This window comes from Pleurodeles waltl, chromosome 2_2 (genome assembly GCF_031143425.1).
Source record: "Pleurodeles waltl isolate 20211129_DDA chromosome 2_2, aPleWal1.hap1.20221129, whole genome shotgun sequence".
Taxonomy (NCBI): domain Eukaryota; kingdom Metazoa; phylum Chordata; class Amphibia; order Caudata; family Salamandridae; genus Pleurodeles; species Pleurodeles waltl.
This window is the reverse complement of record NC_090439.1, coordinates 224,580,106-224,596,119: the sequence shown is the minus strand read 5'-3', so window position 1 is coordinate 224,596,119 and position 16,014 is coordinate 224,580,106. Positions and strand designations below refer to the sequence as shown.

Sequence of the window (16,014 nt, the reverse complement as noted above, 5' to 3'; positions counted from 1 at the left end):
CCCCTGACCGCGACTGCCTGAACTCCATTTCCCGACGGCTGGAAAAGACTCTGCACCCGCAGCCCCCAGCACCGACAGGAACGGAACTCCTGTGCAGGAGTGACCCCCAGGAGGCCCTCTCCCTTGCCCAGGTGGTGGCTACCCCGAGGATCCCCCCCCTTGCCTGCCTGCAACGCTGAAGAGATCCCTTGATCTCTCATTGATTTACATTGAAAACCCAACGCTTGTTTCTACACTGCACCCGGCCGCCCCAGTGCCGCTGAGGGTGTACTTTTTGTGTGAACTTGTGTCCCCCCCGGTGCCCTACAAAACCCCCCTGGTCTGCCCTCCGAAGACCCGGGTACTTACCTGCTGGTAGACCGGAACCGGGGCACCCCCTTCTCTCCATTGAAGCCTATGTGTTTTGGGCACCTCTTTGACCTCTGCACCTGACCGGCCCTGAGCTGCTGGTGTGGTGACTTTGGGGTTGCTCTGAACCCCCAACGGTGGGCTACCTTGGACCCCAATTTGAACCCCGTAGGTGGTTTACTTACCTGCAAGAACTAACATTACTTTACCTCCCCCAGGAACTGTGAAAATTGCACTGTCCACTTTTAAAATAGCTATATGTGTTTTATGTAAAAAGTATATATGCTATTGTGATTATTCAAAGTTCCTAAAGTACTTACCTGCAATACCTTTCAAATGAGATATTACATGTAGAATTTGAACCTGTGGTTCTTAAAATAAACTAAGAAAATATATTTTTCTATAACAAAACCTATTGGCCTGGAATTGTCTCTGAGTGTGTGTTCCTCATTTATTGCCTGTGTGTATGTACAACAAATGCTTAACACTACTCCTTGGATAAGCCTACTGCTTGACCACACTACCACAAAATAGAGCATTAGTATTATCTCTTTTTGCCACTATCTTACCTCTAAGGGGAACCCTTGGACTCTGTGCATACTATTCCTTACTTTGAAATAGTGCATACAGAGCCAACTTCCTACAGGTGGCATGAAAAACACAATGATTTCTCATCACTGTGGGTCTAATTTTCGTGAGCAGGGCACTACAATCGGGGTCATGTTAAGACTGAAGTTTCGTAGCATTAATAAAATAAAATGGTCTGATTGTATGCTTTTCAAAATCATTGTTTGTAACATACAAACATTTAAGAACATTGTCTGTAATATAAAGTGTTCTGAACAAATATGTTCTCTTCCCATAGATGCTTGGACTGGATGGGTCTCTGGTTTTTTTGGTAAGTGAACTAAAATTCCAGAGTGTTAACAATATAAATCAGTGACATTTTATTTTTAATTGGTATTTGGTTTAATGTTCAGCCATCCAGTAATTGTAGGTGAATTATTACATTGACTACCTTCGAATCGAAGAAAAATGTTTAATGTTAGTGCATTGTTTTGTACCTCTCTGCGCACATTGGTTCACCAGTGGACATTACACTACATATTCATAAATGTATGTACTTTATATCAATGTATGATCTTCTTTGGTCGTAGAATATCACACTGACTGTGTCTGCAGTATTCACATACCTATTTCCATGAAGATACTAATACATATATGTGAAATACCTTTCTAACTGGGAAACTGTTGGAAGGCAGACATGTAAGACATTTGCAGTATGCTGCAGATTATTTTTATATGTAAGTTTGATATGGTCTGATTAGTTGCTGCCATACACATTATGTTTGGTAATCGCTGTTAGAAATGGTGTCTCTAGTTGGCAGAGGTATACACCCTTATCCAAGTAGGGACCACAAACCTAGTCAGGGTAAATCACACACAATCCAAATGATCCTGTGCCCACCCTCTGGTAGCTTGGCACTGAGTAGTAGGGCTTAACCTAGAAGCCAATGTGTAAAGTATTTGTACAGTAAATCATGCAATATCACAGTGAAAACACCACTAAAATACACCACACAGGTTTTGAAAAATATAAGATATTTATCCGAGTGAATTAAGGTCAAAACGACTAAGATTGAATAAGCGCAATTTGAAATATCACTTTTGCAATGATAAGAAGAGTCTTAAGCCTTTAAAAATCAACAAATGTCTCTTGTGTGCACAAAGTACCTGGTATTCATCAAAATTACAAGCACGAAGACTGCAGAGGAGGAGATGAGTGAAAAAAGGAAGGTGTGCATCGGATTTCCTGAGGCACACAGATGATGCGTTGATTCTTGCATGCTGCAAGGGCTTTGTGTCGATTTCCGGCATGCAGTCTTAGATCCTCACTGCGAACCAGGGTCTTTTGACGCCCGGGGATGATGTGTGGAAATCCTGGGCGTGCGGGACGAAGTCACAGGTGCTGCGGTGATCCGGTATGGGTATGCATCGAAGTTTCAGTCGCACAGCAGACGCAGCGTCAGTCGATCCAGTATAGCTGTGCGTCAAAGTTCTCGTCGTAACGCAGTCGCTGCTTCGATCACTATTCAGGGAGCTGGGCTGCGTCGTTCTGGTGTGGCGATGCAGTGATTCTTTCACCTCTGGGCAGGTTGTGCTTCGATTCCGTCAGGCTGTGCATCGATTTGTGCCACACACGGAGTTTCCTTGAAGAGTAGAAGTCTTTTTGTCCCTGAGACTTAAAGAAACAGGAGGCAAGCTCAATCTAAGCCCTTGGAGAACACTTCTCAGCAGAGCCAGAGGCCAGCTAGGCTGTAGGGCAACAGCAAGTCAGCAGTCCTTCACAGCAAAGCAGCCCAGTTGTGTCATTTCGGCAGTGTAGGAAGTTGACTCTGTATATACTATTGCAAAGTGAGAGGTAGTGTGCACAGAGTCCAAGGGTTCCCCTTAGAAGTTGATAGTGGCAAAATCAAATAATATTAATGCTCTATTTTGTGTTAGTTTGGTCGAGCAGTAGGCTTATCAGAAGGTAGTGTTAAGCATTTGTTGTACACACACAGACAATAAATGAGGAACACACACTCAAAGAATTAACTCCAGGCCAATAGTTTTTATATAGAAAAATATATTTTCTCAATTTATTTTGGAACCACAAGATTCAGGATTTGAGGTAAGTACCTAAAATGCAAGGTTCTTCACACAGGTAAGTATAGAATTTTGATTTAAAACAGTAGTACACACAGTTTAGGTTAAAAGGGCAATAAGCTATTTTAAAAGTGGACAAAGTGCAAAAATCAACAGTTCTTGTGGGAGGTGTTTGGTTACGTTTCTCAGGTAAGTAAAGTACTTACACATCCAGTCTCCTGGGCATAGGCAGCCCACCATTGGGGGTTCAAGTCAACCCCTAAGCCACCGCACCAGCTACACAGGGCCGGTCAGGTGCAGAGATCAAAGGAGGGCCAAAAACACATAGGCGCCTATGAAGAACAAGGGTGCTTCGGTCCTAGTTTGCTTACAGGAAAGTACCTGCGTCCTCCGGGAGCAGACCAGGGGTGTTTTGTAGAGCACTGGGGGGGCCACACACAAGCCCACAAAACACACCCTCAGTGACACAGGGGTGGCCAAGTGCAGTAGGCAAAGTAGGCATCAGGTTTGCTATAGAAGGCAATGGAGGGACCAGGGGGTCACTTAGGCGATGCAGGCAGGGCACAGGGGGGGCTTCTCGGGCCAGCCACGGACTAGGCTAGGATGAGGGCCGCCTGCTGGTCACTCTTGCACTGGTAGGTGGTTCCTCTCGGTCTTGGGGGCTGCGGGTGCAGTGCTTGGTCCAGGCGTCGGGTTCCTTTGTTACCTGGCAGTCGCAGTCAGGGGGAGCCTCTGGGTACTCACTACAGGTGTTGCTGTGGGGGTGCAGGGGATTCGACTCAAGGTGCCCACGTTGTCGTAGTCACCTGGGAATCCTCTCTACGGTGTTGGCTCTCCTGAACCCAAGCCGGGGGCGTTGAGTGCAGTGTGTGAAGTCTCAGTCTTCCGGCGGGATGAGAGAGTTCTTTAAAAGTTGTTTCTTTGTTGCAAAGTTGTTGCAGGTTTTGAACAGTGCTGCTGTCCTCAGGAGTTTCTTGGTCCTTTAGGTTCATGGCAGTCCTCTGAGTCCTCAGAGGTTGCTGGTCCCTGTTGGATGCGTCGCTGTGCAGGTTCTTTGAGTCTGGAGACAGGCTGGTAGGGCTGGGGCCACGTCAGTTGGTTTCTCCATCGTCACTGTGGGGCTTTCAGGTCAGCAGTCCTTCTTTCTTCAGGTTACAGGAACCTGATTTCCTGGGTTCAGTGTCACTCCTAAATACTAAATTTAGGGGTGTGTTTACGTCAGGGGGGGGGCAGTAGCCAATGGCTACTGTCCTGGAGGGTGGCTACACCCTCTTTGTGCCTCCTCCCAGACGGGAGGGGAGGCACATCCCTATTCCTATTGGTGGAATCCTCCAAACTCAAGATGGAGGATTTCTAAAGGCAGGGGTCACCTCAGCTCAGGACACCTCCTTAGGGGCTGTCCTGACTGTGGTGGGTGACTCCTCCTTGTTTTTCTCATTATCTCCTCCAGCCTTGCCGCCAAAAGTGGGGGCCGTGGCCGGGGGGGGGGGGCATCTCCACTAGCTGGGAGTTCCTGGGGTGCTGTAACAAAAGGCATGAGCCTTTGAGGCTTCCTGCAGGGGAGGGGGGGGGTGAGAAGCACCTCCACCCAGTACAGGCTTTGTTCCTGGCCACAGAGTGACAAAGGCACTCTCCCCATGTGGCCAGAAACTCGTCTGGTTGTGGCAGGCTTGCAGAAACTGGTCAGCCCAGCACTAGGAGTTGAACTGGTATTCAGGGGGGATTCTCTAAGATGCCCTCTGGGTGTATTTTACAATAAATCCCACACTGGTATCAGTGTGTGTAGGAAGTTGGCTCTGTATATACTATTTCAAAGTGAGAAATAGTGTGCACAGAGTCCAAGAGTTCCCCTTAGAGGTAAGATAGTGGCAAAATTATATAATTCTAATGCTCTATTTTGTGGTAGTGTGGTAGAGCAGTAGGCCAATCGGAGGGTAGTGTTCAGCATTTGTTGTATACACACACAGGCACTAAATGAGGAACGCACACTCAAAGACTTACTCCAGGCCAATAGGTTTTTATATAGAAAAATATATTTTCTTAGTTTATTTTAAAAACCACAGGTTTAAGATTTACAGTAAACACTTTAAATGTAAGGTACTTCACTTAGATACTTTAGGAACTTTGAATAAAAACAATATCATATACAGTCTTTCTAAAAATGGCAATAAGCTATTTTAAAAGTGGACTCTGTGCAAAAATCAACAGTTCCTGGGGGAGGTAAGTAAAGGTTAGATTAGGAGGTAAGTAAAACACTTACAAGTCTCAGTTCTGAAGCATAGGCAGCCTACTGTTGGGGGTTCAAGGCAACCCCAAAGTTCCCACACCAAGAGCTTAGGGCCGGTCAGGTGCAGAGGTAAAAAAGGTGCCCAAAACACATAGGCGCCAATGGAGAACAGGGGTGCTCCGGTTCCAGTCTGCCAGCAGGTAAGTACCTGCGTCCCAGGGGGGCAGACCAGGGGGGTTTTGTAGAGCACTGGGGGGGACACAAGTAGGCACACAAAACACACCCTCAGCGGCACAGGGGCGGCCGGGTGCAGTGTGCAAAGCAGGCGTTGGGTTTCAGGTAGGAAACAATGAGGGACCCGGGGGTCACTCTAGCGGTTCAGGCAGGCACAGGGAGGGCTTCTCGGGACAGCCGCCACCTGGGCAAGGTAGAAGGTCGCCTGGGGGGGTCACTCTTGCGCTGACGTTCGGTTCCTTCAGGTCCTGGGGGCTGCGAGTGCAGTGCTGGTTCCAGGCGTCGGGTCCCTTGTTACAGGCAGTCACGGTCAGGGGGAGCCTCTTGATTCTCTCTGCAGGCGTCGCTGTGGGGTCTCAGGGGGTCATCTCTGGTTACTCACGGGCTCGCAGTCGCCGGGGAGTCCTCCCTGTGGTGTTTGTTCTCTAGATCTCAAGCCCGGGGTGGCGGGTGCAGTGTGTGAAGTCTCATGCTTCCGGGGGGAAACGTGCAGTCTTTGAAAGTTGCTTCTTTGTTGCAAATAAGTAGCTGGTTGTGAGCAGGGCCGCTGCTAATGGGAGTTTCTTAGTCCTTTAGTCCAGGGCAGTCCTCTGAGGCTTCAGAGGTCGCTGGTCCCTGTCGGATGCGTCGCTGGTTGCAGGTTTTTGAAGTTGGAGACAGGCCTGTAGGGCTGGGGCCAAAGCAGTTGTCGTCGTCTGTCTTCTCTGCAGGCTTGTAGGTCAGCAGTCCTCCTTGTTTCTTCAGGTTGCAGGAATCTGAGTTCCTGGGATCTGGGGTGCCCCTAAATATTTAGGGGTGTGTTTAGGTCTGGGAGGGCAGTAGCCAGTGGCTACTTTCCTTGAGGGTGGCTACACCATCCTTGTGCCTCCTCCCTGTGGCGAGGGGGACACATCCCTAATCCTGTTGGGGGAATCCTCCAAAAGTAAGATGGAGGATTTCTAAAGGCAGGGTCACCTCAGCTCAGGCCATCGTAGGGGCTGTCCTGACTGGTGGGTGGTGACTCCTTGTTTTTCTCATTATCTCCCCTGGACCTGCCGCCAAAAGTGGGCTGTGTCCAGGGGTGGGCATCTCCACTAGCTGGAGTGCCCTGGGGCATTGTAACACGAATCCTGAGTCTCTGAAGCTTACTGCTAGGTGTTACAGTTCCTGCAGGGGGGGAGATCTGAAGCACCTCCACCCAGAGCAGGCTTTGTTTCTGGCCTCAGAGGGCACAAAGGCCCTCACCCCAGGGGGTCAGAAACTCGCCTCTCTGCAGCAGGCTGGCACAGACCAGTCAGTCCTGCACTGAAGGATTGGGTAAAATACAAGGGGCATCTCGAAGATGCCCTCTATGTGCATTTTTTAAATAAATCCAACACTGGCATCAGTGTGGGTTTATTATTCTGAGAAGTTTGATACCAAACTTCCCAGTATTCGGTGTAGCCATTATGGAGCTGTGGAGTTCGTTTTTGACAGACTCCCAGACCATATACTCTTATGTCTACCCTGCACTTACAATGTCTAAGGTTTTGCTTAGACACTGTAGGGGCATAGTGCTCATGCACATATGCCCTCACCCGTGGTATAGTGCACCCTGCCTTAGGGCTGTAAGGCCTGCTAGAGGGGTGACTTACCTATGCCACAGGCAGTGTGAGGTTGGCATGGCACCCTGAGGGGAGTGCCATGTCGACTTAGTCATTTTCTCCCCACCAGCACACACAAGCTGGCAAGCAGTGTGTCTGTGCTGAGTGAGGGGTCCCTAGGGTGGCATAATACATGCTGCAGCCCTTAGAGACCATCCCTGGCATCAGGGCCCTTGGTACCAGGGGTACCAGTTACAAGGGACTTACCTGGGTGCCAGGGTTGTGCCAATTGTGGAGACAACTGTACATTTTAGGTGAAAGAACACTGGTGCTGGGGCCTGGTTAGCAGGGTCCCAGCACACTTCTCAGTCAAGTCAGCATCAGTATCAGGCAAAACGTGGGGGGTAACTGCAACAGGGAGCCATTTCTTTACACTCATTTATTGCTTGTGTGTGTACAACAAATGCTTAACACTACTCCTTTGATAAGCCTACTGCTCGACCACACTACCACAAAATAGAGCATTAGAATTATCTCTTATTGCCACTGTCTTACCTCTAAGGGGAACCCTTGGACTCTGTGCATACTATTCCTTACTTTGAAATAGTGCATACAGAGCCAACTTCCTACACCTGGGGTACTGTTACAAGAGGCATGAGCCTTTGAGGCTCACTGCCAGGTGTTACAGTTCCTGCAGGGGGAGGTGAGAAGCACCTCCATCCAGTACAGGCTTTGTTCATGGCCACAGAGTCAGAAAGGCACTCTACCCATGTGGCCAGAAACTCATCTGGTTGTGGTAGGCTGGCAGAAACTGGTCAGCCTAGCACTATGAGTCAGACTGGTATTCAGGGGGCATCTCTAAGATGCCCTCTGGGTGTATCTTACAATAAAATGTACACTGGCATCAGTGTGCATTTATTGTGCTGAGAAGTTTGATACCAAACTTCACAGTTTTCAGTGTAGCCATTATGGTGCTGTGGAGTTGATGCATGACAGACTCCCAGACCATATACTCTTATGGCTACCCTGCACTTACAATGTCTAAGGTTTTGCTTAGACACTGTAGGGGCATAGTGCTCATGCACTTATGCCCTCACCTATGGTATAGTACACCCTGCCTTAGGGCTGTAAGGCCTGCTAGAGTGGTGACTTATCTATACTTCATAGGCAGTGTGAGGTAGGCATGGCACCCTGAGGGGAGTGCCATGTCGACTTAGTCGTTTTATCCCCACTAACACACACAAGCTGGCAAACAATGTGTCTGTGCTGAGTAAGGGGTCCCCAGGGTGGCATAAAATATGCTGCAGCCCTTAGAGACCTTCCCGGGCATCAGGGCCCTTGGTACCAGGGGTACCAGTTACAAGGGACTTACCTGAGTGCCAGGGTTGTGCCAATTGTGGAGACAAAGGTACAATTTAGGGAAAGAACACTAGTGCTGGGGCCTGGTTAGCAAGGTCCCAGCACACTTTCAACCATAACTTAGCATCAGCAAAGGCAAAAAGTTAGGGGGTAACCGTGCCAAGGAGGCATTTCCTTACAGCATCTCTGTATCCATGAACGTTTTCATCTCCTCTACTTACGAGCATTAAAATCATGTTCTTCCCCCAGAAAAGGGAAATAGCTACTACCCTTATGTCCTATTAAAAACAATGCAAGGAGGGCTCAGCCTCACCCTAGATCTTTATGATCTTAGCTAGTTCCTTCCTCTGCACAAATGCAAGATACTAGCTTAAGATCCTCGCTGCAGAGACAACCTTCCTGCATTATCATCAGCTGTACATCTACCAACATCTAGATGACTGTCTGATTTAAGCAGCATCAAAGGAGGGTGTAGAGCTTGCTCTAGCCCTTTCTGTAGAATCCTACAAACTTGAATTATCAATAAGCTCTCCGGAAACCTTTTTGGTTCTTTCCAGAAAGATTTCATTCACTGTGGCAATTCTGGCCTTTGGTTGATAACATTTTACATCACCCACTGCTACCCTCTCCATGACGTCTAGCCTCCATCCGGTGCATAGCACTCTTCATCAGTGGCATAACAGCCTCTGTGGCACTCTCCAGGCATGTTCCTGTGTGAGATGTATTCCAGGAGGTTAGGTGTGCTACTCCCCATGAACACAGCCCCCCCATTGCTCTTGGTGCTTCTTGCCAGTGATAAGCTGTCCATTTTTGCTTTATTTTTCCATTTCTCTCTTCAGCTATTGTAGATTCTACCCACAAGATGACACTGTGAAAGAGCCGTAATACAAGAGTAGGATACAGAGATATTTAAAGTAAGTTTGTAGCCTCTTACCCATTATCTACTCGTTTCCGGACACCGCTCCTCTTCATTTGTCCAGAAAATATACAGTGCCACCTTTTATTTAAAAAAAAAAAAAAAAAAAAAATGAAAGGGGACTGGCAAGTTTGTAAGTGTAGGCATAGTGTTTGTATATCATGTATGCACACATATGTGGCTTAGTGCCAGGGATCACACACGTTGGTAATGGGAAATATTCTGTAGAATAGGAAGAATGGTGACCTGATTATTTATTAGTCTAGTCAAGGCTAATTTGCCTTTGGTAGTATTTGGTGGTATCTAATCTAAAATATCAAACGGGCTGTGTGTTTGGTTCACTCTCTAATGAAGGAAGTCTTACTTCCAATAAGCAAAGTATTCCTTGTAATTGTCAATGTCGCTTTGTTATTGGTATGTGTGTTCAATAATGATGATCCGTATTTGTTTGCTTTGCTTGTATTGCCCTCGATACAAAATGTAATTGCTTCTAGGCGTGGATACTTTTTGGTGCCATACATAGTGATTGTTGCATTTAATGCATATATCTGAGCTGATTTAACAAGGTTACTGTATTAAATCATTGCATTCAGAAATTCTTTTTTCTTGCTGGGATAAGCTGGTCGTTTTAACAGGTACAGTAGACAGGACAATTAAAAAAGAAACGGTGAGCAATTCTTGACAAAATATGTTGAAATTAACATTGATTGACCATTTGACAGTGTATAAGTCTGACATTGGCGCCTGGAGATTATAATTATAATTTTGCAGATTTTAGGCTTGCATATTCAGAAAAAATGTTAAAGCAGTGGTTCTTAACCTGTGATCTGGGATATACATGGGGGTGGGCAAAAACCTACTCAGGGGATCCACTACTGCTTATAAAATTAAATAATATTAAAAGATTAATAAAGTGTATGTAACTAAAGAAGCAGAATATAAAGTTGAACATTTTAAAAGGTTTTATAACTGTGAAGAAATTTAAAATTGGAGGCAAAAAATTGTATTGCTGTCCCAGATGATGGGAGCAGTGGAAGTGTTTCAAACAGAATGTAGTGTGGATGATGACTAGACTCTATTGAATTTAGAAAAGCTCCAACTTTCCCATTCAAATTTTGATTTTTATATATTTGATTGTGAATTTAAATAAAGGATTTCATCATTTGTGTATTTTCTTGATAAATGCTTGTTTCTGTATTTTACATTTGCAGTTCAAATCATCAAAAATGCTTAGACCTTTGTCCCCGGCATCCTGTAATGTCTAATTGGCAGACCCTGGTTTCCAATAATAATGCAGTGGGGTCCGTGGGCTCCAGTAATGATTGTGAGGGTTCTCAGAAGTCAAAAGGTTACGAACCACTGTATTAAAGTGACTCAGAGTTAGGGTTCCAAAATTTTGCTAGTGGGTTATTATTACTTTTCATTTTGCATTTATTTTATTTTGCAGGAGCACGTCTTCTGGGTTGTGTCACTAAACACTCTTTTTATACTCGTATTTGGTAAGTTTACTTTTTGCTGTTTTACATTGTACCTAAGAAGGTGGAGGTGTGGTCTTGTGGGTCAGTTGCTGAGCTGGGTTTGAATTCCAGTCTTTGCACTTGGCCAGTTATCTTGTGATTCTAGGTAAATCACTTTATCTCCCTGTTCCTCAAAATGTAACTTTATTTAATTGTATTTATTAAAAAGGTAATATAACTAGCCCCATTATTGTTCCAGTTCATATATTCACTTAGGCGCGTTTCATATACCCCCATTTCAAACATAGTCTCACTGGGGTATCACTCACAGCAGTCTTCTTTGTACAGCTTCTGATGGTTGGGGTCATACTGCAGCGTTTACTCTGTAAGGTATTGCAAGGAAATGCCTCCTCAGCATGGTTACCCCCTGACTTTTTGCCTTTGCTGATGCTAAGTTTTGATTGAAAGTATGCTGGGAACCCTGCAAACAGGCCCCAGCACCAGTGTTCTTTCCCTAAACTGTACCTTTGCTTCCACAATTGGCACAGCCCTGGCACTCAGATAAGTTCCTTGTAATTGGTACCCCTAATACCAAGGGCCCTGATGCCAGGGAAGGTCTCTAAGGGCTGCAGCATGTCTTATGCCACCCTGAGGACCCCTCACTCAGCACATGCACACTGCCTCACAGCTTGTGTGTGGTGGTGGGGAGGAAAAAGACTAAGTCGACATGGCACTCCCCTCAGAGTGCCATGCCAACCTCACACTGCCTGTGGTATAGGTGAGTCACCCCTCTAGCAGGCCTTACAGCCTAAGGCAGGGTTCCCTATACCACAGGTGAGGGTGAATGTGCATGAGCACTATGCCCCTACAGTGTCTAAGCAAAACCTTAGACATTGTAAGTGCAGGGTAGCCATAAGAGTATATGGTCTGGGAGTTTGTCAAACACGAACTCCACAGTCCCATAATAGCTACACTGAAATCTGGGAAGTATGGTATCAAACTTCTGCTCTAGGGGTATCACCCCTCAAGTAGATAAGAAATATAAGTCTGCTCCCACTGACCTGCTATATATCAGGTCCCACCAGACTCCATTGTGGCCACCAATTCACGTAAAAGGGCCAATAGTCAGGCCACATGGGACTCTCCTACCCAGATAAGGAGAGTAAAATGCTGGATGCGGCTGAAAAAAGGTTGCTGCTCAGGCAGCCGATCATTGGTGTATTGCCAGTTCACAAGCCTTGCTAGCGAGATATTACCGGGCTCACTGGGATGAGATGTAGGAGCTCCTCCAATTTCTCCCAGATGAGCACTGATAAACAGGACAGCAGATTATTGCAGAGGGGCAAACTATCACAACTAATTCTATCCACTGTACCCTAGATGCTGCAGACATAGCTGCACACCGTTTTAACACTAGTGTGTTGCTAAGGAGACTCATGGCTTCAAGCCAGTGGTCCAGCAGCAGTGCCCAGTATGTCCTTCGACAAGGAGCACCTTTTCGTCCCTCAAGTGGACTCCACTCTTGAGAAGCTGAAAAAAAAAATAACCCCACACCGCAAAAACCCTGGGTGCTCTTCAGTCCCTCTAACACAGGGACACTTTTTGTTGCCCCACATTCAGAGGTGGTTACAAATCCACAACCTCTGAGGCATCTACCTCCCATCCCAGAAAGCCTTTAGCCTTATATTCTAAGGGTTTCTTCAGGGGAGCCCATAGAGGCAATGTAGGAAAGTGCCTTTCTTGGCATGGTTACACCCTGCAATCTTTTCGCCTGATATTGAGGACAACTTGACTGAGAATGTGATGGGATCCTGCTAACCAGGCCCCAGCACAAGTGTGCTTTCACAAAAACTGTACCATTGTTCCCACAATTGGCACACCCCTGGCACACAGTTATGTCCCTTGTAAAAGGTACCCCTTGTGCCAAGGGCCCTGTAGCCAGGGAAAGTCCCCAAGGGCTGCAGCATGTATTATGCACTCTAGGGGACCCCCTCACCAAGCACATGCACACTGCCATTACAGCTGGTGTGTGCTGGTGGGGAGAAAGACAGTCGATGTGGCACCCTTTCCAGGGTGGCATGCCCACAAACCACTGCCTGTGGCATAGGTATGTCACCCCTCTAGGAGGCCTTACAGTCCTAAGGCAGGGTGCACTACACCACAGGTGAGGGCATAGCTGCATGAGCAATATGCCCCTACAGTGTCTTAAGTCCATTCTTAGACGTTGTAAGTGCAGTGTGGCCATATTGAATATATGGGCTGGAAGATTGTCATTACGAACTCCACAGCTCATAACGGCTTTCCTGAATACTGGGGAGTTTGGTATTACACTTTTAAGCACAATAAACCTACACTGATGTCAGTGTTATATTTATTGGAAAATGCAGCCAGAGGGCTCCCTATATGTTAGCCAAACTGCTAGTGCAGGACTGACCAGTCTGTGCCAGCCTGCCATTTCCAGACGAGTTTCTGACCACATGGTGTGAGAGCCTTTCTGCCATCTGTGGCCAGAAACAAAGGCTGCACTGGGTAGGTGCTTCACACCTCCCCACTCCAGGAACTGTAACACCTGGTGGTGAGCCTCAAAGACTCAGGCCTCGTGTTACAGTGCCCCGGGGCACTCCAGTTAGTGGAGTCACCCGCTCCCCCAAACAAAGCCCACTTTTGGCAGCAAGTCCGTCGGGACAATTAGGGAAAACAAGGAGGAATGACTACCTCAGCTGGTACCACCCCCTAAGGTGTCCAGAGCTGAGGTGACCCCCTTCTTCCAAAATCCTCCATCTTAGTTTGGAGGACAGTGACTGTAGGAAGTTGGCTCTGTATATACTATTTCAAAGTAAGAAATAGTGTGCACAGAGTCCAAGGGTTCCCCTTAGAGGTAAGATAGTGGCAAAATGAGATACTTCTAATGCTCTATTTTGTGGTAGTGTGGTCAAGCAGTAGGCTTATCAGAGGGTTATGTTAAGCATTTGTTGTACACACTCAGGCAATAAATGAGGAACACACACTCAGACTTGACTCCAGGTCAATAGTTTTTATGTAGAAAAATATATTTTCTTAGTTTATTTTAAGAACCACAAGTTCAAGATTTGAAGTAAATACATAAAATGCAAGGCACTCCTTACAGGTAAGTTAGGAACTTTGAATTATAGCAATAACATATACAGTTGTTTTTTAAAATGGCGATAAGCTATTTTAAAAGTAGAAAGGGGGATCAGTAGTTGGTACACACTCTGCAGGAAGTGCATGGCTGCAGCCCCCCATTAGTGTATTATGGCGAGATAGAGCTTTTACATGTCTATATCATCAGATTATTCCCTTCCCCGGCTCATGGGTCAGGACTAAATGTCAGATCTATTTCAAAAGGTGCCCATATGCCCTTTGGTCTTCTGGGCTTACATGAGTACTCCATAAGTTGTTCCTACCAGAAGACGTTGTTTGCCAACCAGCTGAGGAAGGAGGGCATGGCAGCGTTTCCCTTTTGCACAGCAATCCGTCTCTTTGCCAGCAGAAGCATTGCAGTTAACTTACAAACCCCTGCAGGTATGTCCTTCAGATTTTCAAGGATGGGCACCACAGGCAGCTGTGGTATGGTAATGGCTGTGAGGCACTCAATTGCACTATTTGGCCCTAGTATTCACTACGCTAGGGCACAACCAAGCCAAATGTAGGAACTCTACCTTGTCCTCCACATATCACATGCATCAAGCATTCTCTACAAGTCCCATTCGGTGGAGCTGTGAAGGCATGCAGTGTGGTATAGCCTGTGGAACAATTTAAGGTGTATAAGCCGGAGTTTATATTTAGAGGAAAGCATACTAATGTGTTTGTAGCAATAGTGCCACTGCTGCTCTGGGATATCAGTGTCACACTTAAAATATACTTCCCAGGTGGTACACTCTTATCAACAGGTTGCACCGATGCCATGGTGAAGTGCATGATATTGTAGACTTCTTTGGGGGTGGAGGAAGGAGGGTTGTCTGAGGATATGTCACTTCTTATTATTTTTCAAACAATAAAAAGGGTATGTCATCTTACTTTGTAGTCACTTATCCCATTTCTGGATTAAAAGTAGGCGGGCTTATTGACGATGCATGAGCTCCATGTGACATCACCGGTACACTTGAATTTGTCCCATAATTTGTAGTACATAATATCTAAATCAAGTATATATAGTGTCAATAATTTTGCTAGAAATTGTTTAAATGGTCTGAACTACTTAGATCCTGTTGATTTGGATATGGAGGATAGCCCACTGATATCAGCCATATGGGTCCTGAAGTACTCAGTGGCCTTCTTCTAATGTGTTCTACGTGTGGTAGTTCCCCATTAAACTAATATGTGTTCTTGGTAACTTGTAGGTATTTCTAGATATCATTTGGTGCATAGCAAGCAGTTATTTTAGATGTGTGTACTGGGTAAAGTGCTCATTTTCAGTCAGAATGTGCAATTTCCACCAGTGTGTAAAAGATTTCAAACAGAGACATTTGGCTTGCTATGAAAAGCACTATTACTTCAACCCCCAATAGTCAGGAAGCTTTGTCACATCAAGTAATTACCAACTGTACTCTGCACATTAACCCATAATAGGACTGTCATTTTAGAGAAGATTCAGATTACGTTGTTGGCTTAATCACGTAACTGGGAATCCTTTGATTAGTTAAGTTAAACAAACACTCGTCAAAACAGGGAATCCTAAGGAAGGAGTATAATAAGCACCTGACAAGAGAATGAGCCTTGTGTTGGAAGGCTCGGAAGGAGAAGATGTTTACAAGGTTTTAGGAAGAGGCAAGCTTCCATTGTTTTCCTTTTTTAAACAATATATTTTATTTTAGGTAGATGGTATGGTGGGAGCCAAACTTAGAGAAGCAGGAGAGTGCTTTTATAAAGAATGTAGTCACTGCAGTAGGGACATTCCATACAAGCAACAATGAGTAACTGTGAGTGGAATCTGAAAGAATATTATGAAATTGTTTAGGAAAGTGTTTGGAAATGAGGACTTGTAAATTGAACAATGACAACACTGTACCTTTTTACATCATACATATTTATATATTATAGTTTCAGATAAATAGAAATTAGGTAATGTGCACAGATTCGCATGACATTTAGTTTTGTGGCAATTTGGGGATTATAAATCCAGGTCTTCCAGGATATAGTTTGAATTTGTTGTGTAGTTTTATTTTTTTGTAAAGCCTTTTACAGTGGGTGAAACCCTGCATGCTGTATTGTCCATAGTTGACCATGAAATTGTTGTTTTCT

The 16,014-nt window shown here is 45.7% G+C and overlaps 1 protein-coding gene across 1 annotated transcript in view; it reads left to right on the top strand.

Annotated features, from left to right (window-relative positions):
* MARCHF6 (membrane associated ring-CH-type finger 6) overlaps positions 1–16,014 on the top strand; it is a 1,058,737-nt gene that overhangs the window by 205,218 nt on the left and 837,505 nt on the right. The window contains exons 9-10 of the mRNA XM_069219690.1: positions 1,214–1,246; positions 10,743–10,794. Of these exons, the coding sequence (XP_069075791.1) occupies positions 1,214–1,246; positions 10,743–10,794 (85 nt within the window). The remainder of the gene's footprint in view (positions 1–1,213; positions 1,247–10,742; positions 10,795–16,014) is intronic.